We start from the raw sequence: 22,422 nt of genomic DNA on the forward strand, positions 1-22,422 counted from the left end.
ATGTGATAACCTGGAATCAGAGGATGAAGACGATGTTGACCCATCAAAGTACCCAGAAGTTCACAGAGGGATGCTCCAAATTCAAATGCAACATAACAAGAAGAATCCATCCCACACCAACATGGCTGGAGAAGAAGAAAAAGCCCATCATGATGTCCAGACTGAGGAAGCCTCGATCGAAGGGGCAGATCCATGACTTGAGGAGGAAGGGAATGAAATGACTGAGCCTTATCAACAGAAACAAGCACAGCGAGCACAGCAGTTTGGACTTACCGTCGTGGCAGACTGTGACTTGGCAGCAAGAGGCAGGAAGTCCTGATGAACCTTGGAACTGATGAGATGAAGACCCACAGAAAACAATTCAAAAGTCTCAAGGAAAAGCTGGGAAGAACCTTTTCATCATAGAGGCAGGTTTCTGGAACTAAAGCCTTGTAAGAGTTCAGGAAGAAACAGAAGGAAACTTCAGCCACAGAGAAGAGGTTGCAAAGAAAAACCTAATTAGGATTAAACTTGAGTTTTTACAAGTAATTTATTCTTTTGCTTTTTTCCAAATTCTTTTTTAAAATTCTTCATTGTTGAAAGTTTTACATATGTCTCCTATTTTCCCCCATTGACCTCTCCCCCCCCCTCTTCTGCCTCCACCCTCCTATTGTCTGTGTCCATTGGTCATGCTCATATGCATGGATACAAGTCATTTGGTTGATCTCTTACTATACTCCCTTGATCCCCAACCCTCCCCTGCCTTCCCTCTGAGATTTTTCGGTCTGTTTGATGTCTCAGGATCTATTTTTGCTCATCAGTTTATGTTGTTCATTATATTCTACAAATGAGTGAGATCATGTGGTATTTATCTTTCTCTGACTGGCTTATTCACTTAGCATAATGCTCTCCAGGTCTATCCACGCTGTTGCAAATGGTATGAGTTCTTTCTTTTCTTTTTTCTTTTTTTTTACAGCAGCATAGTATTCCATTGTGTAGATATACCACTGTTTTTTAATCCACTCATCTGCTGATGGGCCATTAGGCTGTTTCCAAATCTTAGCTATTATAAATTGTGCTGCTATGAACATAGAGGTGCATATATTCTTTCTGATTGGGGTTTCTGATTTCTTGGGATATATTCCTAGAAGTGGGATTATTTGGTCAAATGGGAGTTCCATTTTTAGTTTTTTGAGGAACCTCCATACTGTTTTCCACAGTGGCTGCACCAGTCTGCATTCCCACCTGCAGAGTACTAGGATTCCCTTTTGAGTTAAATGCTAAGTTTGTTTTCTTTTACCGATTATTGTTTTTTTATAAATACTAGAGGCCTGATGCATGAAATTCATGCAAGAGTAGGCCTTCCTCCCCCCGGCTGTTGGCACTGGCTTCCCTCTGGCACCTGGGACCCGGACTTCCCTCCGGCAGCCGGCAGGCACCCGGGATCTGGGCTTCCCTTGCAGCCCTGGCTTCGTCTGGAAGAACATCCGGTCTAATTAGCATATTACACTTTTATTATTATAGATTAAAACCATACATTTTCCTGAATATTGAGTTTAAATCTGTAACACATTTTATGATAGTGTGTTTAAAAATTTTTTAATATTGGTGTGTGTGTATATGTATATACCTATAGATATGTGTATATATATATATATGATCTGCTTTCTAATAAAAATGCTTTTTGTGGTTAAATCTTTTAGTAACTTCTAATTTTATTACAGTCTATCTAAAAAACAAAGTCTTTATGCTACTGATCATTTTCAATTTATCAGTGTTTTCTTTTCAGCCTATTACGACCTATTTCTGTAATATCCTATATAGACTTGCAAGGAAAATGCCCTTGCTAATTATTGGTATAGACTTCATACCTCATGGTTCAAGCTTATCATTTTAGTTTTCATATACCTGCTTATTTGCCTATTTGATTTCACATAATGTTAAAATTTCTCGTTGCGACTGCCAGTTGTTGTTATGTTTATAATGGTTATATTGCCCTATTGCCATATCCCTTGCTATAAAAATCTTTACCCAGAATTCAATTTTGTCAGATATTAAGCTGCTATCTTTCTTCTGGTTCATACTTACTTGCTGAGCATTTCCTTTTTAGTCCTCTTATTTTTCTTTTCCATGACTTCTTGCTTTCAAGTTTATTTTCTCTTACTAGAGGCCCAGTGCACAAATTTGTGCACATTGAAAGGAAATTAATTAGAGGGCGGCCGGCAGGGTGGGACTGGGAGAGAGGGGCCAGACATGCCCTGGAGCCAACCTCCTGCGATCCCTTCCCAGTTCTGTGGAGTGAGCGGGGTCCCTCCGGCAGGTGGGGTCCCTCAGCCTGGCCTGCGGGGATCAGGCCAAAACGGGCTCTCTGAAATCCCCCAAGGAGTCCCAGAGTGCGAGAGGACACTCTGCAAAGTTGCTGTCGTACAGGGTGGGGAACACAAATGCAAATGTGCAGTAAGCCAGATTTGGGGCCGACAGTGCCCCAGCAACAACATAACTCATGGATAAAGGTGGAATTGCATGGACCCGAGAGGAATTGGGCTCCCTCCTCTCTGGTTTCAGGGTGCATCACCCAAGAACCGCTGCTATCAAGTCACTGCAGCTCGGCAGCTCCTACATCCGTGGTTCTCAACCTTCCTAATGCCATGACCCTTGAATAGAATTCCTCATGTTGTGGTGACCCCCAACCATAAAATTATTTTCGTTGCTACTTCATAACTGTAATTTTGCTACTGTTATGAATCGTAATGTAAATATCTGATATGCAGGATGTATTTTCATTGTTACAAATGGAACATAATTAAAGCATAGTGATTAATCACAAAAACAATATGTAATTATATATGTGTCTTCCAATGGTCTTAGGCAACCCCTGTGAAAGGGTCGTTCGACCCCCAAAGGAGTCGCGACCCACAGGTTGAGAACCACTGTCCTACATTGAGTGTCTGCCCTCTAGTGGTCAGTGCATGTCATAGCTACCAGTCGGACAAACACTTAGCATATTAGCCTTTTATATATATACTAGAGGCCCGGTGCACAAAAATTTGTGCACTCGGGGGGGGGGGGGGTCCCTCAGCCCGGCCTGTGCCCTCTAGCAGTCTGGGACCCCTCGGGAGATAACGACCTGCTGGCTTAGGCCTGCTCCCGGGTGGCAGAGGGCAGGCCCAATCCCTAGGTGCAGCCCCTGGTCGGGCTCAGAGCAGGGCCGATTGGGGGGTTGGGGCACCACCCCCTGTCACACTCAAGGCAGGGTCAATGGGGAGGTTGCGGCGCGACCCCCTGTCACGCACAGAGCAGGGCCCATCAGGAGGTTGAGGAGCTCCCCCGTCACTCACAGAGTAGGTCTGATAGGGGAGTTGGGGCACCGTCCCCTGTCACACACAGAGCAGGGCGGATCAGTGGGTTGGGGCGCCGCCCTCTATCACCCACAGAGCAGGGCCAATGAGGGGATTGGGGCGCCGCCACTGTCACACTCAGGGCAGGGCTGATGGGGAGGTTATGGCTCTACCCCGTCACACACAGAGCAGGGCCCGTAGGGTTGGGGGGTTGGGGTGCTGCACCCTGTCACACACAGAGCAGGGCTGATTGGGGTGTTTGGGCACTGCCCCCTGTCACGCTGATCCCGGTGCTGGGAGGCATATTACCCTTTTACTATATAGAATAGAGGCCTGGTGCATGGGTGGGGCTGGCTGGTTTTCCCTGAAGGTGTCCTGGATCAGGGTGGGGGTCCCCACTGGGGTGCCTGGCCAGCCTGGGTGAGGGGCTGAGGGCTGTTTTCAGGCTGGGGGTGACTGAACTCCCAAACGCTCCTTTTTTCTTTTCTTTTTTTTTACTCTGGGCCAGCTTTAGCTTGAGGCTTGGCTCCAGCTCTTAGGCCGCCTCCACTGCTGAAAGTAGGTTTCTGGCCTTTGCATACAATGTTGCAAATCTGCTGGCTGAAGTTGGGCGGTATTTGTTACAATGTTTGAAACTGCCCGCTCAGAGGCCTGCAGCCGCAGGCAGGGAACGTTGGAGTCCTCCGTCACTGAAGCAAGCAAGCCTCATGTTAGTTTCAAGCTGCCTGGCTGCCGGCCGCCATCTTGGCTGACAGTTAATTTGCATATCTCGCTGATTAGCCAATGAAAAGGGTAGCGGTTGTATGCCAATTACCATGTTTCTCTTTTATTAATGTAGACTAGAGGCCCGGTGCACAAAAATTTGTGCACTCGGGGGGAAGGGGGGGTCCCTCAGCATGGTCTGTGCCCTCTCGCAGTCTGGGACCCCTCGGGAGATAACGCCCTGCTGGCTTAGGCCTGCTCCCGGGTGGCAGAGGGCAGGCCCAATCCCTAGGTGCAGCCCCTGGTCAGGCTCAGAGCAGGGCCAATTGGGGAGTTGGGGCGCCGCCCCCTGTCATGCACAGAGCAGGGCAGAATGGGAGGTTGTGATGCCACCCTCAGTCACGCTCAGGGTAGCGCCGATTGAGGGGTTGGGGCACCGCCCCCTGTCACACTCAAGGCAGGGTCGATGGGGAGGTTGCGGCGCCACCCCCTGTCACGCACAGAGCAGGGCCAATCAGGGGGTTGGGGCGCTGCCCCTGTCACACACAGAGCAGGGCCCATCAGGGGGTTAGGGTGCTGCCCCCTGTCATGCACAGAGCAGGGCCCATCAGGGGGTTGGGGCTCCTTACCCTGTCACGCACAGAGCAGGGTCAATCAGGGTGTTGGGGAGCTCCCCCCTGTCACTCACAGAATAGGGCTGATAGGGGAGTTGGGGCACCGTCCCATGTCACACTCAGGACAGGGCCGATGGGGAGGTTATGGCTCTACCCCATCACACACAGAGCAGGCAGGGCCCGTGGGGGTGGGGGGGTTGGGGCGCTCCCCTCTATCACCCACAGAGCAGGGCTGAATCAGGGGGTTGGGGCGCCGCCACTCTCACACTCATGGCAGGGCCGATGGGGAGGTTATGGCTCTACCCTGTCACACAGAGCAGGGCCCTTTGGGGGTGGGTTGGGGCACCGCATCCTGTCACACACAGAGCCGCAGGGCGATCAGGGGGTTGGGGAGCTCCCCCGTATCAGGCACAGAGCAGGGCTGATCAGGAGGTTGGGGCGCCTTCCCCTGTCACGAACAGAGCAGGGTGGATAGGGAGGTTGTGGCCCCACCCCCTGTCACACACAGAGCCGCAGGGGGATCAGGGGGTTTGGGCGCTGCCCCCTGTCACGCTGATCCCGGTGCCAGGAGGCCTCTTGGCTCTGCTGATCCCGGTGCTGGGAGGACTCGTGGCTCCGCTGATCCCGGTACTGGGAGGCATATTACCCTTTTACTATATAGGGTAGAGGCCTGGTGCATGGGTGGGGCTGGCTGGTTTGCCCTGAAGGGTGTCCTGGATCAGGGTGGGGGTCCCTACTGGGATGCCTGGCCAGCCTGGATGAGGGGATGATGGCTGTTTGCAGCTGGTCACACACCCTTCAGGGTGGGGGTCCCCACTGGGGTGCCTGGCCAGTCTGGGTGAGGGGCTGAGGGCTAAAGCTCCCAACTGCTCCTTTTTTTCTTTTTCTTTTTTTATTCTGGCTCCAGCTCTGAGGCCTCTGCTGCTGAAAGCAGGTATCTGGTTTGTTTAGGTTCTATAATCCAAACAATGTATAACTCCAGCTCTGAGATCCTGGCTTGCTGAAAGCAGGTTTCTGGTGTTTTGTTTAGCTTCTATATTTGTTACAATGTTTCAAACTGCAGGCTCAGAGGCCGGCAAGGCAGGCGGGGAACGTTGGAGTCTTCCGTCACTGAAGCAAGCAAGCCTCATGTTAGTTTCAAGCTGCCTGGCTGCCGGCAGCCATCTTGGCTGACAGTTAATTTGCATATTGCCCTGATTAGCCAATGGGAAGTGTAGCGGTTGTATGCTAATTACCATGTTTCTCTTTTATTAGATAGGATAGATAAATGTATTACTGGATTTTAAATGTAAAATCTTATTTTTAAATTAAAAGTCTTTCAATTAGTGAGTTAGCACATACCCATTTTTGTCAATTATGGCTATACTAGAGGCCCGGTGCATGAAATTCGTGCGGGGGGGGGGGGGTTGACTCAGCCAGGCCTGCACCCTCTCGCAATCTGGTACCTTTCTGGGGATGTCCGAATGCTGGACATCCCCCTGTGGATCGGACCTAAACTGGCAGTTGGACATCCCTCTTGCAATCCGGGACCACTGGCTCCTAATTGCTCACCTGCCTGCTTGATAACCCCTAACCACTCATCTGCCTACCTGATTGCCCCTAACCACTCACCTGCCTGCCTGATCACCCCTAACTGCTCAATGGGGGTTGGGGCCAGCCGGGGCGAGGGACCATGGTCGTTCTGGTCTCTGGTCGTTCTGGTAGTTCCATCATTTCTGTTGCTGGGCTTTTATTATATAGGATTTGAAGAATTCTGCCATTTCATTTCATATTTTTAATTGACTTTAATCTTTTTGGGCTTTATACTTTACTCCCCTTTATTGACCAAAAATGTTAGTCTCTCTTTGGCAAACATTCTGAGGCCGTCTTTGCAGAAGGATATATTTATGTTCTACCATTTGACAACTTGTCTAAATATAACATTTTAGATGAAAGCCATTTTCTTTTCAAATATTACTATTATCCTCTTGAACCTAGTTTTTAACAGTCTGGTATCAATCTGATTCTTATTCCTTTGTAGGTGATCTCTTCCTCTCTGAAAATTGTTGGACTTCTCTTTACCTTCGGTATTCTTAAAATTCACCATAATGAGTCTGGTTTTGAGTTTCTTCTTATCTCTTGTTTTGTACTCTTTTGAGCCCTTACATTCTTGGAAGTGTATCTTCATTCTTTATTCAAATATTTTTTTCTGTTTTAATTTTCTCTTTACTCCTGGGACTATTATTCAGATGTTGGCACTTTTACTTCCATCCATCATGTCTCTTCAACTTTAAAAAATATATATCTTATCTCTTTAATCTTGCCTGGTGGTTTCTGGAAGTTTTTCAATCTGATCCTACCAATCAAAAGACAGTCCAAGATGACATTGTTGAAATAGATCTAGCAATACATTTACTATAAGACATTACATTAAAAAAAATTTAAAAGATGACACACAAAAGCGGGAATGATGTGCCAGGCAAATGTGAAGTGAAAGAATGCTAACGTTGCAATATTAATAATTGGAAAAATAGAATTCATATGAAAAGTGTTCCTGGGGACATATTACATATTGACAAAAGGAATACATTTGTATCTAACAATATAGTTCCTAAACATATAAAGCCCAAGCTAAGATTGTTGAATCTGCAACTATCATTAGAGATTTTAACATATATTTCTCAGAAAATAATTAAGCAGAGCAAACAGTTGAAAAATAAGCAAATATTTAGATTTTCATAGTATTTAGTCAACAGGAACATATTGCAGAGAAATTTATCCTCAACAATCAGGAAATATACATTCTTTTCAAGTACAAATGGAAATACTTACACAATTGACCATGTGCTAGGTCACAAAGAAAGTACCAATATATTCTAAAAAGTTAACTTCATGCAAATGATGTTCTCTGGCTATAACAAAATACAGGGAGAAGGCAATAATAAAGGAAACTTTAAAAAAATTCATACCTGCAAACTAAATATACAAAGGAACCCCTGGGTGAAAGAGGAAATCATAAAAGTTAGAAAACAGAATTAAATAATGGTGAAAACTCTACCTGCCAAAATTTGAGATATAGCTAAAACAGTATTGAGACAAAATTACATCACTAAATACTGTTATAAAACAATAAACACAGAAAAAAAAGCACTGAAGATGTTGCTTGTTTTATTTTTTTCCAGACAACCTAAGTTTATTTTTCATTTTTATTTATTAAAAAAATTCTTTATTGGCCCTGGCCAGTTTGGCTCAGTGGATAGAGTGTCCGCCTGTGGACTGAAGGGTCCTAGGTTTGATTCTGGTCAAGGACACATGTCCTGGTTGCGAGCTCGATTCCCCAGTGGGGGGTATGCAGGAGGCAGCCAACCAATGATTCTTGCTCATCATTGATGTTTCTCTCTCTCTCCCCCTTTCCCTTCTTGTAGGGAGCAGCTATAGGGTTAAGCCTTGGACTAACCTGTTGGCAAAGCCACAAACCAGTCCCAGCTTAGAGGGCACAGCCCTCTTAGCATAATTAAGCTTGACCTTATGACTCTCCCTAGATCTTATCTGGGTAGCTAATGGGCTGAGGGAGATGGAGCATGTGCTGCCAAAACAAGTGAAACTCACAAGAACATTGTAACTATGCTTACCACTACCTTGTTTACCTCTGGCTATAAAATAAAGGCTCAGCTTGCTGTCTGGATCCCTCTCTGTGGCCTTAGCCAGGCACAGCTTATTCTCTTTGTCTGTCTTTTCTACATCCTTTGCCACCCTGCACCCGCTTCGGGCTAACCGAACCCTTGGCTGTGCTGGCATGGCACACCTTCCTCTCTGAAATCAATAAAACTATATTTAAAAAATCTTTATTGTTGAGAGTATTACATTTGTCCCCCTTTTCCCTACACTGCCCCCCTCCATCCTGTTCCCACCCCAGCCAAGGCCTTCAACCCCGCCCCCACTATTTGTGTCTATAGGTAAGGTATTTGGTTAATCCCTTCCAATTCTCCCTACCCCCTTCCCTCTGAGAGTTGTCAGTCTGTTCCATGCCTCTGACTCGATTTTATTCACCAATTTATTTTGTTCATTAGATTTCTTATTTATTTTGATTTTTAGATTCAGTTGTTGATATGTACTTGCTGCCATTTTATTGTTCATATTTTTTTTATCTCTTCTTCTTAAAGAATACCCTTCAAGATTTCATGTAATACTGGTTTGGAGGTGATGAACTCCTTTAGCTTTTTCTTGTTTGTGAAGCTCTTTATCTGACCTTCAATTCTAAATGATAGCTTTGCTGGGTAATGTTGGTTGTAGATTCTTGATATCCATCACTTTGAATATTTCTTTTTTTTTTTTTTTTCACTTTGAATATTTCTTGCCACTCCCTTCTGGCCTCCAAAATTTCCTTTGAGAAATCAGCTGACAGTTGTATGGGTGCTCCCTTGTAAGTAACTACCTGCTTTTCTCTTGCTACTTTTAAGATTCTCTGTCTTTAGCCCTTGACATTTTAATTATGTGTCTTGGTGTGGGCCTCTTTGAGTTCCTGTTGTTTGGGATTCTGTGCTTCCTGGACATGTAAGTGTTTCTTTCACCAGGTATGGGAAGTTTTCTGTCATTATTTCTTCAAGTAGGTTTTCAATATCTTGTTCTCTCTCATCTCCTTCTGGCATTCACATAATACAAATGTTGATATGCTTGAAGTTGTCCCAGAGGCTCCTTGCTCTATCTTCCTATTTCTGGATTTTTTTCATTTTGCTCTTCTAATTGGGTCTTTTTTGCTTCCTCATCATTGATTTGATTCTTGGACTTCTCACCTTTAATGTTGAATCCCTGTAAATTATGTTAGTGTATGCTTTTTTTCTGACTGGCCCTTTTCCATGTCTTTGACTTTCTCACTAAGATCCTCAATTAACCTTATAACCAGTGTTTTGAACTCTGTATCCTAAAGTTTGCTTGCTTCCATTTGTGACATGTTTCTTTGTTTCCCCATTTTGGCTGCTTCCCGGTGTTTGTTTCTACCTATTGGATAGAGCTGCTATGTCTCTTTAAATTGTTTGAGTGGACTTGTGTAGTAGGTGTGCTATAGGCCCAGTGGCTTAGCCTTCCCCGTTATGAGCTGGGCACACTAGGTGCGCCTCTCTGTGGGCTGTGTGCACCATCTTGTAGTTGAGTCTTGATTGCTGGTGGTGTCACTGAGAGGAAGTGACCTCCAGGCCAATAGGCTGTGAGGCCCAGCTACAACTACAGTGGGAGAGCTGCTGTCAAGAGACATTTCTATGGAGCAGAACTTGCTTCAGTGGGGCTTTGGTGCTGAATCTGCCCCTTGAGTGTGTCACTTGTGGATGTGTAGAGTTGTAATCTGGTATGGTCTGATGCTGTCCACTGGGTGCACTGGTTCTTGGGTCTCCAGGGAGGTGCAAAGCCAGCCACTGCCTGTGGACACCTGGCAGCAGCTACAAAGAGATCTGCAGATTCCTCCTATTTGTAACAGGTTAGAAAGTGCCCAGGCGAGGTCCATCTGTGAAGCAAGGCAGGCTGATGATAGTGCTAGGTCTTGGGCCTTTTATTGATAGGTTTGGGGCTCAGGAAGTGGGAGCTTGTTAGTTCAGTTCACGTGCAGGCCCTTTAAGAGGAATAGCTGGGTCACCAGCAGCCTCCTTGTCACTGAGCCCCAATCCCTGCTGGTTTTTAAAGCCCATAGTTAAGGAGACATCTTTCCAGCTCTGGGAGCCTGGTATAGGATGTGACCCCTTGCTCCTCACAGGCAGCCTTCACAGAGACTATCCCTCTAGATAAAAAAAGAAGCATACACATGCCTGGCCAGTGTGACTCAGTAGATGAGCATGGACCTATGAACTAGGAGATTACATGATTGTCATTGATGTCTCTCTCCCTCTCCCTTAAAATAAAAACAGCAGCACATGTGGGTGCTCTTCAGCCTCTCCTACCACTCTGTGCTTTCTTTTTTACTTCTCTAGTTGTAAGACTTCCACTCAGCCAGCTTTCAGGCAGTTCTGATGGTTGTCCTATATTTTAGTTATAATTTTGATTGTTTCTGGGAGGGGGGCAAGTATAGGTGTTTACCTACACCACCATCTTGGTTCTCTGTAGTTTTATAGGACAAAATTTGTATGCTTAAAAATTTCTTTACTGTTCCTTCACCTTTAAGTATTATAGATGCTCTAATTCTAGGTTGGAATTTGTTTTGCTCAAGTCCATTGAAAATTTGCTGTTTTATTTCACTGTTAAAACATCTGGTAACTGATCTTCGTTCCTTTGTTGGTAATCTAGTTTTAGCCTTTGTTACCTGTAATGCACACAGGTTAGTTTTCATCTTTTCTGCATAGCACTTGGTAAACTAATCCACTATGAGGTCTTTCATTTTCCCTTAATTCTAGGAGTATTTATCCAGTCTGTACACTTAGTTCTTGTTAATTCATTCTTGTTTCATGTTCCCAACATGCTTAGTGAACAAATCAGATTAAGAACGAACAGGTGCTTAATTTTGTGATTATGAGGCTGGATAAGATTAAATATAAGAAATATGGGGAAATATCAAGTAAAATGAGGTCATAGAGGTCACTGGAATGGGTCCAGGGGGGAAAAGAGGAAAAGGAGAAAAAAGAAAAAGTGCACATAGAAAACATTTCAAGGAGTTTGTTATAAAAGAAAGGAGGTGCTTCTTTGGTTCTAGCTAGGACACACAATATGTCCACAGTAATAAGAAAGGATGATACATGGGCAGATACTGACAGACTTATAGAGATGCAGTGGTGGCAACCTTCAAAAGTTCTTTTCTGATTGTTTTTATCTTACTGTCAACATGGGCAAGGTACAAAGGGAGGTTAGAGATGTGAAGACAGAGGTGAACCTACTATCACATTCTCACTTAGGAGAGTAAAGACTTAGAACTACTAAGCAACCATGGTTCTGTAATTCGTAAACATTTTGTTTTGTTTTTTTTTAAAAAAAAAGCTCACAAAAACCTGCTCTGTAGTCTGTTCTTTTAATATTTTATCAAAACAGGGTTTCTCTGGGATTCCTAATCCCACTACCTTAAGATTGAGATAATCTGATCTGATCTACATTTAAAGATACATGGCAGCAATAACGTTCTCCCATGAAACAATCTACACAGTAATGTATGGTTCAGGGAGCATGCAAGATTCCTCTTCCTCATAGCCTGATATACAGACAGGGTCATAAACTATTACATTATGCTCCTCTATTAAGAATCTTGCATTATTTATATTCCTAGGTCTTATTTTCTCTCTGATACGACTCCCATCCCCAATTACTATAGATTTTAAGGGTCCCATCACTCTTTGTTCTATTCTTTTGAATGATATATTGCAACTTCCAGTTTTAGGTCGCTGACTAAGACCCTACATTATATTCCAGAGCCTCCTCTGCATTAACCCAATAGCAGTTGAAATCCTTGTATGACATCTAAACTAATAAAAGACAAAGATGCTAATTGACCATACCTTTGCTATGCCCAAGCCACGCCCACCAGCCAGTCAGAGTGACTATATGCAAATTAACCAAGATGGCAGCCGGCAGCCATGGAGCTGGAGCAAGCAGGATGCTTGGTTGCCCCAGTGATGGAGGAAGCCAAACTTCCCGCCTCGGGCCTCCACAAAAGGCAACAAAGTTTCAATTATAGAGGCTAAATAAATCCCAGATACCTGCTTCCAGCCAGCCTCCACTGGGAGCTTGGGTGGCTGGGGGCTGTGGCCAGCCTGCAAACAGCCATCAGCCCCTCACCCAAGATGGCCACACCCTCATGGGGTGAGGGTCCCTGCTGGGGGGCTTGGCCAGCCTGCAAACAGCCATCAGCCCCTCACCCAGGCTGGCCAGTCACCCCAGCGGGAACCCCTACTCTGAAGGGGCTCTGGCCATCCTGAAAACAGCCATCAGACCCTCACCCATGCTGTCTAGGCATTCCAGCGGGAACCCCCACCCTGAAGGGGCTGTGGCCAGCCTGAAAACGGTCTTCAGCCCCTCACCCAGGATGGCCACACCCTCATGGGTGAGGGTTCCTGCTGGGGGGCTTGGCCAGCTGGAAAACAGCCATCAGCCCCTCACCCAGGCTGGCCAGGCACCCCAGCAGGACCCCCCTCCCTGAAGGGGGTGTGACCAGCCTGCAAACGGCCCTCAGCCCCTCACCCAGGCTGTCCAGGCACCCCATTGGGGACCTCCACCCTGAAGAGAGTGTGGCCAGTCTGAAAACGGCCCTTAGCTCCTCACCCAGGCTGGCCAGGAACCCCAGCAGGACCCCCACCCTGATCCGGGACACCCTTCAGGGCAAACCAGCCGGCACCCACCCATGCACCAGGCCTCTATCCTATAAAATAAAAGGGTAATATGCAAATTAAACCTAACAGCAGAGCGACTGGGAATGACTGGTCACTATGACACACACTGACCACCAGGGGGCAGATGCTCAATGCAGGAGATGCCCCCTGGTGGTCAGTGAGCTCCCACAGGGAGCGCTCTGCTCAGCCACAAGCCAGGCTGATGGCTTTCAGTACAACGGCGGTGGTGGGAGCCTCTCCTGCCTCCTCAGCAGCGCTAAGAATGTCCGACTGCAGCTTAGGTCTGCTCCCCGCTGGCAAGTGGACAGCCTCCGAGGGCTGCCGGGCTGCCAGAGGGATGCCTGATTGCCAGCTTAGGCCCAATCCCCCGGGGAGCAGGCCTAAGCCAGCAAGTGGTCATTCCCCGAGGGGTCCCAGACTGTGAGAGGGCACAGGCCGGGCTGAGGGAACCCCTCCTCCGAGTGCACAAATTTTTGTGCACCGGACCTCTAGTCCTATCTAATAATAGACAAACATGGTAATTGACTATACCTTCACTATGCCTCCCATTGGCTAATCAGCACGATATGCAAATTAACTGCCAACAAAGATGGCAGCTTATTTGCATACTGCAGGCAGGGCTGCCATATGGGCCCCCGTGTGCTGCTTAAGCCCCAACCCCAGCCGGGACCCCCGTGTGCAGCCCTGGGCAGGCGGGACCCCCGTGTGCAGCCCTGGACGGCGGGGCTTGACGGTGCGATCGGCCTGAGGAATCCTCCTGCAACGGGCTTCTAGTATAATGATAATTCCCATTTAAGCAATGTGAATTCTTATTAAGTTATTAGATCTAGAAGTTGAAATCTTTTATAATGAGTGAATGAATACTAAAATGTCTTTGGTAAGATTAAGAATATTTCTCTCAAAAGGAACACTCGTGCACTGCTGGTGGGAATGCAGACTGGTGCAGCCACTATGGAAGACAGTATGGAGTTTCCTCAAAAAGTTAAAAATGGAACTCCCATTTGACCCCATGATCCCACTTCTAGGAATATATCCCAAGAAACCAGAAACACCAATCAGAAAGGATATATATATATGCACCCCTATGTTCATAGCAGCACAATTCACCATAGCTAAGATCTGGAAACAGCCTAAGTGCCCATCAGTAGATGAATGGATTAGAAAACTGTGGTACATCAACACAATGGAATACTATGCTGCTGTAAAAAAGAAAGAATTCTTACCATTTGCAACAGCATGGATGGAACTGGAGAGCATTATGCTAAGTGAAATAAACCAGTCGCCCTGGCCAGTTTGGCTCAGTGGCTAGAGCGTTGGCCTGCAGACTCAAGGGTCCTGGGTTCGATTCCGGTCAAGGGCATGTGCCTTGGTTGCGGGCACATCTCCAGTGGGGGGTGTGCAGGAGGCAGCTGATCGATGTTTCTCTCTCATCGATGTTTCTGACTCTCTATCCCTCTCCCTTCCTCTCTGTGAAGAATCAATAAAATATATTTTAAAAAAAAACAAAAAAAAAACAGTCAATGAAGGAAAAATACCACATGATCTCACTCATTTATGGATAATAAAGACAATTATAAACTTATGAACAAAAATAGACACAGAGACAGAGCAGCCTTGAACAGACTGTCAAACTACAGCGGGAAGCCGGGGAGGGTTGGGGGGCATGAAGGGGGTGGGTAAGAGATCAACCGAAGGACTTGTATGCATGCATATAAGCATAACCAATGGACATAAGACACTGGGGGGTAGGGGAGGCCAAGGGATTGTCAAGGGCAGGGGGAAAAAAAGGAGACATATGTAATACTCTTTGTAACACTTTAAGCAATAAAACAACTTAAAAAAAGAATATTTCTCTCATTTATCTACTTTTTTAGTTTTTTGTTTGTTAATCCTCACCTGAGGGAATTTTTTCTATTGCTTTTTAGAGAGTGGAGGGAGGGGGAGAGACAGAGAGAGAGTGAAACATCAATGTGTCTGATTGGTTGCCTCTGCACGCATGGATGAGCCTGCAACCAAGGTATGTTCCCTTGATCAGAATCAAACCTGGGACCCTTCAGTCTGAGGGCTGACACTCTAACCCTAGCCAGTTTGGCTCAGTGGATAGAGCCTCAGCCTGTGGATTGAATGGTCCCAGGTTTGATTCCAGCCAAGGGCACATGCCTACTTTGTGGGCTCGATCCCCAGTTGGGGGCGTGCAGGAGGCAGCCGATCAATGATTCTCTCTCATCATTGATGTTTCTATCTCTCTATCATTCTCCCTTCCTCTCTGAAATCAATAAAAATATATTTTTTAAAAATAATAATAGCTTTGAACTCGGTGGTGAGTGGTGAGAGTTTGTGGAGGGCCAGAGGCTGGATGCTCTGAGAGCTGGTGCCCTGGCCGTGTGGGTCCAGGTAGCGGTGAGGCCCCGCTCAGCAGTGCAGGTGCACTGGAGAGTGGGCATGCAGATGGGATTCCTCACATGAGCTGCACCTCCACAGGGCTTTCCCTTCTCCCCTCAGAGCTGCCCCTGTTCCCTGGAAGGTTCCGGGGTAAGGAGCTCCCAGGATGATCACAGGCCCCCCCCAGATTCACGTGTTCTTCTCGAAGGACCTGTTGCTGTGACTCTCTCTTGTCAGTTCTGACAGACTGTGCTTAAGGAAATGGCCCATTTCACGTAGGTTATTAAATTTGTGGGCATAGAGTTGTCCATAATATTCCTTTATGATCCTTTTAATGTCCATGGCATCAAAGCAGTGGCCCTTCTTTTCACTTGGACAACAGTAATTTGTGTCTTCTCTCTTTTCGGGGGTACTGGCTGTATGGGTTTATCAGTTCTACTGAACTTTCAAAAACAGCTTTTTTATTTATTGATTTTCTCTATTGATTTCCTGTTTACACGTTTTTTTATTTCTGCTCTGATTTTTATTTTTAGGTTTCTGTGGCTTCCTTTGTATTTACTTCCTCGCTATTACTGATCCCAATTCCAGGGTGGGTTTCCCTACATGATGAAACTGCTCCTGAACACAATTTTTCTCTCTTTTAAATCCAAATCTCAAGTAACTCTAAGTGACACACAGCCAAGAGAGCTTTCCTGTGTGCGTCCCCTTTGTCCTTCTCTGTGCTTATTCTTAGGAGGACCAGCATGCCTCTTTGTATTACTTTTTTTTTTAATCCTCACCCAAGGTAATTTTTCCATTAATAGACTGGAAGAGAGAGGGAAAGACAGAGAGAAATACATCAATTGGTTGCCTCCTGCACGCACCTCGACTAGGGCCTGGGTCAGGGAGGAGCCTGAACCTGGAATCGAACCCGGGACCCTTCAGTCCGCAGGACGATGCTCTATTCACTGAGCCAAACCGGCTAGGGCTATTTTCTTTCTTATTTTTTACCTGCCTTATGCACGAAGGAAGGAAAGTCTGAGAACAGGCACAGCAAATGATACTTTTTATTGAGAACACACAGAGGAGAATGGCTCTGCCCTGGCGCACAGTAATCAGCTTGCTCTGTTCATATTGGCTACACAGTACCACTCAGCATCATATTAGCATACGTGTGGCCAATGCAAATGTTTCAGAGTATGGAGAAGAGCAGATCCATTGCCCAGTGAGACTCAGGAAATGGTCCTTTCATGGAGGCTGGATAATCCTGGATCTTGAGAAAAGGGGGTGATGAGGAGAGGAGAGGAGAGGTCAGAGAAGGGACCCCCGGGACGGGGATGAAGAGGGAAAGAGATGAACGATGCCCCAGATGAGAGGGAGTTGCTGACAGAAGGTCTGTCCTTCCTCACACAGGAATGAAGCAGAGCTGGTAAGGAGGCGGCACAGAAGCAAAGCCATTCATAACTGGCGTGACATCAAGGTCCTTTACATCGACCACAGCTTTCAAGGTAAACTTCTGTAAGATGGTGGTCAGGAATAAAAACAGCTCCATGCGGGCCAGGCCTTCTCCTGCACACATCCGTTTTCCTGAAAAATAACACATACAGAGAGTAGATAATCCTTGAACACAGACTTTCTGGATGCCAGAAAGAGAATGTGCAGTGATTATTTGATTAATGTTTGGTGGATGGATGGATGGATGGATGGATGGATGGATGGATGGATGGATGGAAGGCAGAATGGTTGGATAAGCAGATGGACAAAGGATGGACATATATCCTGTCTACCCAACATCTTATCCTAACAGGTATCCTTCTTTCAACAAATATTTATTGAGAATCAGCATTATACCAAGTATTTCATTAAGTGTTCTCACTTTATAACTTCTCTTTTAGGTTTCTATCAGTCTTTTTCTAGAAACACACATACATTGGTTGTACTTTCTGTTTGTAGCCTGATGTCTCATGATCATTCTTCACATTCTCATAGCCTTTGTTCCTGCTCTACGTATACCTACTCTTCATCAATCTCCTACACACCCTGAAGTTTCCAGTTTTGTACCACACTGTTCTTTTAGGCTGGGATGCATGCACGTCTCTTGTATTTTCAGTACCAAGCTCAGATTTCATTTCTGAACTTGGAAGAACTGAGTCAACTCTCCAAAACCCCAGTGATCTGGCCTAATAACAAGGGTGGGCCATGAGGAGAGAAAGTGTGTGGGCCTGGGGAGAGGTGCTTCTGGCCATGGACAAAGAGCAATTCTACCAGTCCCAGGGTGAGGGCTACGTAAGTTCCAACTGATTCCCAAAAAATATCCTGCCCCATGAAGTACCAACGAAAATAAATTTGTCGCCTAGTCAGTGTGCCTCAGTTGGTTGAGCATCATGCCATGCACCAAGAGGTTGCCGGTTTGATTCCTGGTCAGAGCACATGCCTGGGTTGCAGGTTCAACCCTCATTAGGGGGCATGCAGGAGGCAGCCCACTGATATTTCTCTCCCATTGATGTTTCCATCTCTCCTTCCTTCCTCTCTCTCTTAAAAAAAAAAATCAATTAAGAAAACATATTTTGAAAAAAAGAGAAAAAATAAATTTGTATTACCTGCTGAAAAAGCCATGAAGTAGTCACTCTTCTTGAAGTTGCCTCCCTCATCCAGGAAGTGGCCAGGATCAAACTTCTCTGGGTTGGGGAATTCTTTGTCATCTCGCAGCACAGAAGTCAGATTTGTTATAATGGTCGTGCCCTGGAAAAAAACAGAAGGTAAAGTGAGTTATGAAGGAGTGGTGGAGCCCTAGCTGGTTTGACTCAGTTAATAGAGCTTGGGCCTGTGGACTGAAAGGTCCTGGGTTCGATTCAGTCAAGGGCACATGCCTGGGTTGCAGGCTCGATCCCCAGTGGGGGGCGTGCAGAAGGCAACCAATCAATGATTCTCTCTCATCATTGATGTTTCTATCTCTCTCTCCCTTTCCCTTCCTCTCTGAAATCAATAAAAATATGTTTATATATAAAAAAAGACTAACTGTTGGCTGTTAAAATTTGAAAGAAAAAAAAAAAGAAGAAGTTGTGGAGCTGGAAGAAAGATTGCAAGTCCTTTAGTCCAATTTTATGATCTCTAGATGAGGAATCCTAGGTCCTAAGAAGGGCAGTGGCATTGTGATCCAGAGAGAACAAGTAATATACAATGAGCAGCTTAAGACCAGTGACAAGATGTTGCTAAAGTGAATTCCAATAGCATCTGAAGTGCTGAGTACATGGGTCCTAGGGTGGCGGGCCTTCTGAATCCATTCTGCTCATCACCGCGTTTGGACACTGCTGTATGTCCCCACCACCTACTTTATTTTATGACTTCAACCTTCACTCATCTCATAGAGGAATTATGGTTTAAAATGGAAGGTTTAAAAAACAGAAGTTGGAACTTGAAATGTCTGGAGTTATCTGTTCATATGGCTTATATAAACAAACATCTGATCTAATAAAAAATAATCTTTTCTGTGGTCATGACAATAAATACAACTGTTAGTCTTATCATTGCCATGTAGATTGTTAGTCTTGACTTAAAAACATAGAAGCAAGGAACAAACTGATGGTTGCCAGAGGGTAGAAGGGAAGGGATGGATAAATAAGGCAAAGAGCAATATAATAATCAATAGTAGTGTGATAGCTTTGCATGGTGACAGATGGTTACTCGATTTAGTGTGGTGAGCACATAAGATAAATAAATGTTGAATAGTCACAGGGATGTAAAGTACAGCATAAAAATATAGTTAATAATATAATAACTATGGTGTCAGGTGGGTACTGAAATTTTCGGGGGTGGGGGGAACACCTACTTTGTTCTTTCTCAGGATCGCTGCAGCTATTCGGGGTCTTTTTTTTATTCCAGATGAATTTTTGGAGAGTTCGTTCTAGGTCTGTGAAATATGCTGTTGGTATTTCAATGGGAAGTGCGTTGAATTTATAGATTGCTTTGGGTAGTATGGACATTTTAATGATGTTGATTCTACCAATCCAAGAACATGGTATGTTCTTCCGTCTGTTTATGTCTTCCTCTATCTCTTCTTTCAATGTCCTGTAGTTTTCTGAGTAGAGGTCTTTAACCTCTTTAGTTAAGTTTATTCCTAGGTATCTTAATTTTTTTGGTGCGATGGTAAATGGGATTGTTTTTTTAGTCTCTCTTTCTGTAAGTTCACTATTTGTGTATAGAAATGCCATAGATTTCTTGGCGTTAATTTTGTATCCTGCTACATTGCTGAATTCATTTATTAAGTCTAATAGTTTTTTGATGGAGTCTTTAGGGTTTTTTTTTTTTTATTGCTTAAAGTATTACAAAGGGTATTACATATGTGTCCATTTTATCCCCCCGCCCTAGACAGTCCCCTAGCCTCCCCTATCCCCCAATGTCTTATGTCCACTGGTTATGCTTCTATGCATGCATACAAGTCCTTTAGTTGATCTCTTACCCCCCTACCTCCTGCCCCGCAACCCTCCCCGGCCTTCCTGCTGCAGTTTGACAATCTGTTTGAGGCAGCTCTGCCTCTGTATCTATTATTGTTCAAAAGTTTATAATGGTCTCTATTATCCATGAATGAGTGAGATCATGTGGTATTTTTCCTTCATTGACTGGCTTATTTCACTTAAGCATAATGCTCTCCAGTTCCATCCATGACGTTGCAAATGGTAAGAGTTCCTTCCTTTTTAGAGCAGCATAGTATTCCATCGTGTAGATGTACCACAGTTTTCTAATCCATTCATCTACTGATGGGCACTTAGGCTGTTTCCAGATCTTAGCTATGGTGAATTGTGCTGCTATGAACATAGGGGTGCATATATCCTTTCTGATTGGTGTTTCTGGTTTCTTGGGATATATTCCTAGAAGTGGGATCATGGGGTCAAATGGGAGTTCCATTTTCAGTTTTTTAAGGAAACTCCATACTGTCTTCCATAGTGGCTGCACCAGTCTGCATTCCCACCAGCAGTGCACAAGTGTTCCTTTTTCTCCACATCCTCTCCAGCACTTGTCGTTTGTTGATTTGTTGATGATAGCCAGTCTGACAGGTGTGAGATGGTACCTCATTGTTGTTTTGATTTGCATCTCTCGGATGATTAGTGACTTTGAGCATGTTTTCATATGTCTCTTGGCTTTCTGAATGTCCTCTTTTGAAAGGTGTCTATTTAGGTCCTTTGCCCATTTTTTGATTGGATTGTTTATCTTCCTTTTGTTAAGTTGTATGAGTTCCCTATAAATTTTGGAGATTAGGCCCTTATCGGATATGACATTGGCAAATATGTTTTCCCACACAGTGGGTTTTCTCGTTGTTTTGTTGATGGTTTCTTTTGCTGTGCAGAAGCTTTTTATTTTGATGTAGTCCCATTTGTTCATTTTCTCTTTAGTTTCAAGTGCCCTAGGAGCTGTATCAGTGAAGAAATTGCTTCGGCATATGTCTGAGATTTTGTTGCCTTTGGATTCTTCTAGAATTTTTATAGTTTCCTGTCGTACATTTAAGTCCTTTATCCATTTTGAGTTTATTTTTGTGTATGGTGTAAGTTGGTGGTCCAGTTTCATTTTCTTGCATATATCTGTCCAATTTTCCCAGCACCATTTATTGAAGAGACTATCTTGGCTCCATTGTATGTTCTTGCCTCCTTTGTCAAATATTAATTGAGCATATTGGTTCGGGCCGATATCTGGGCTCTCTATTCTATTCCATTGATCTATATGCCTATTCTTGTGCCAGTACCAGGCAGTTTTGAGAACAGTGGCTTTGTAATACATCTTGATATCTGGTATTGAGATCCCACCTACTTTGGTCTTTTTCAGGATTGCTGCAGCTATTCGAGGTCTTTTTTTATTCCAGATGAATTTTTGGAGAGTTCGTTCTAGATCTCTGAAGTATGCCGTTGGTATTTTAATGGGAAGTGCGTTGAATTTATAGATTGCTTTGGGTAGTATGGACATTTTAATGATGTTGATTCTACCAATCCATGAACACGGTATGTTCTTCCATCTGTTTATGTCTTCCTCTATATCTTTTTTCAACGTCCTGTAGTTTTCTGAGTAGAGGTCTTTTACCTCTTTAGTTAAGTTTATTCCTAGGTAGCTTAATTTTTTTAGTGCGATGGTAAACGGGATTGTTTTTATAATCTCTCTTTCTGAAAGTTCACTATTGGTGTATAGAAATGCCTTGGATTTCTTGGGGTTAATTTTGTATCCTGCTACATTGCCAAATTCATGTATTAAGTCCAGTAGCTTTTTGATGGAGTCTCTAGGGTTTTGTATGTATAATATCATGTCGTCTGCAAATAAGGACAGTTTTACTTCCTCTTTTCCAATTTGGATGCCTTTTATTTCTTCTTCTTGCCGAATTGCAATGGCTAACACTTCCAGTACTATGTTGAACAGGAGTGGTGAGAGGGGGCATCCCTGTCTTGTTCCTGTTCTTAGCGGAAATGGTGTTAGTTTTTGTCCATTGAGTATGATGTTGGCTGTGCGTTTGTCATATATGGCTTTTATTATGTTGAGGTATGATCCTTCTATTCCCACCTTGCTGAGAGTTTTTATCAAAAATGGGTGTTGGATTTTGTCAAATGCTTTTTCTGCATCTATTGATATGACTATGTGGTTTTTTTCTTTCAATTTGTTTATGTGATGTATCACGTTTATTGATTTGTGGATATTGTACCATCCTTGCATCCCTGGGATAAATCCTACTTGGTCATGGTGTATGATCTTTCTGATGTACTGCTGGATCTGATTTGCTAAGATTTTGTTGAGGATTTTGGCATCTATGTTCATGAGGGATATTGGCCTGTAATTCTCTTTCATTGTGTTGTCTTTACCTGGTTTTGGTATTAGGGTGATGCTGGCTTCATAGAATGAGCTTGGAAGTGTTCTTCCTCTTGGAATTTTTTGTAGTAATCTGAGGAGGATAGGTTTTAGTTCTTCCTTGAATGTTTGGTAAAACTCCCCTGTGAAGCTGTATGGTCCTGGGCTTTTGTTTGCTGGAAGCTTTTTGATGACTGCTTCAATTTCTTCCATAGTTATTGGCCTATTGAGATTTTTAGATTCTTTCTGATTGAGTTTTGGAATGTTGTATTTTTCTAGGAATTTGTCCATTTCCTCCAGGTTGTCTAGTTTGTTGGAGTAGAGTTGTCC

The 22,422-nt window shown here is 44.5% G+C and overlaps 1 protein-coding gene across 1 annotated transcript in view; it reads right to left on the minus strand.

Moving 5' to 3' along the window:
* Positions 1-16,319: 16,319 nt before the first annotated feature.
* The window catches only part of LOC118669936 (cytochrome P450 2C18-like), a 42,566-nt gene continuing 36,463 nt past the window's right edge, over positions 16,320-22,422 (minus strand). The window contains exons 8-9 of the mRNA XM_036336543.1: positions 17,871-18,012; positions 16,320-16,857 (exon numbers count right to left, since the gene is read on the minus strand). Coding sequence (XP_036192436.1) covers positions 16,676-16,857; positions 17,871-18,012 — 324 coding nt within the window. The 3' untranslated portion in view covers positions 16,320-16,675. The remainder of the gene's footprint in view (positions 16,858-17,870; positions 18,013-22,422) is intronic.

This window comes from Myotis myotis, unplaced genomic scaffold (assembly GCF_014108235.1).
Source record: "Myotis myotis isolate mMyoMyo1 unplaced genomic scaffold, mMyoMyo1.p scaffold_m19_p_15, whole genome shotgun sequence".
NCBI classification, from domain to species: Eukaryota; Metazoa; Chordata; class Mammalia; order Chiroptera; family Vespertilionidae; genus Myotis; species Myotis myotis.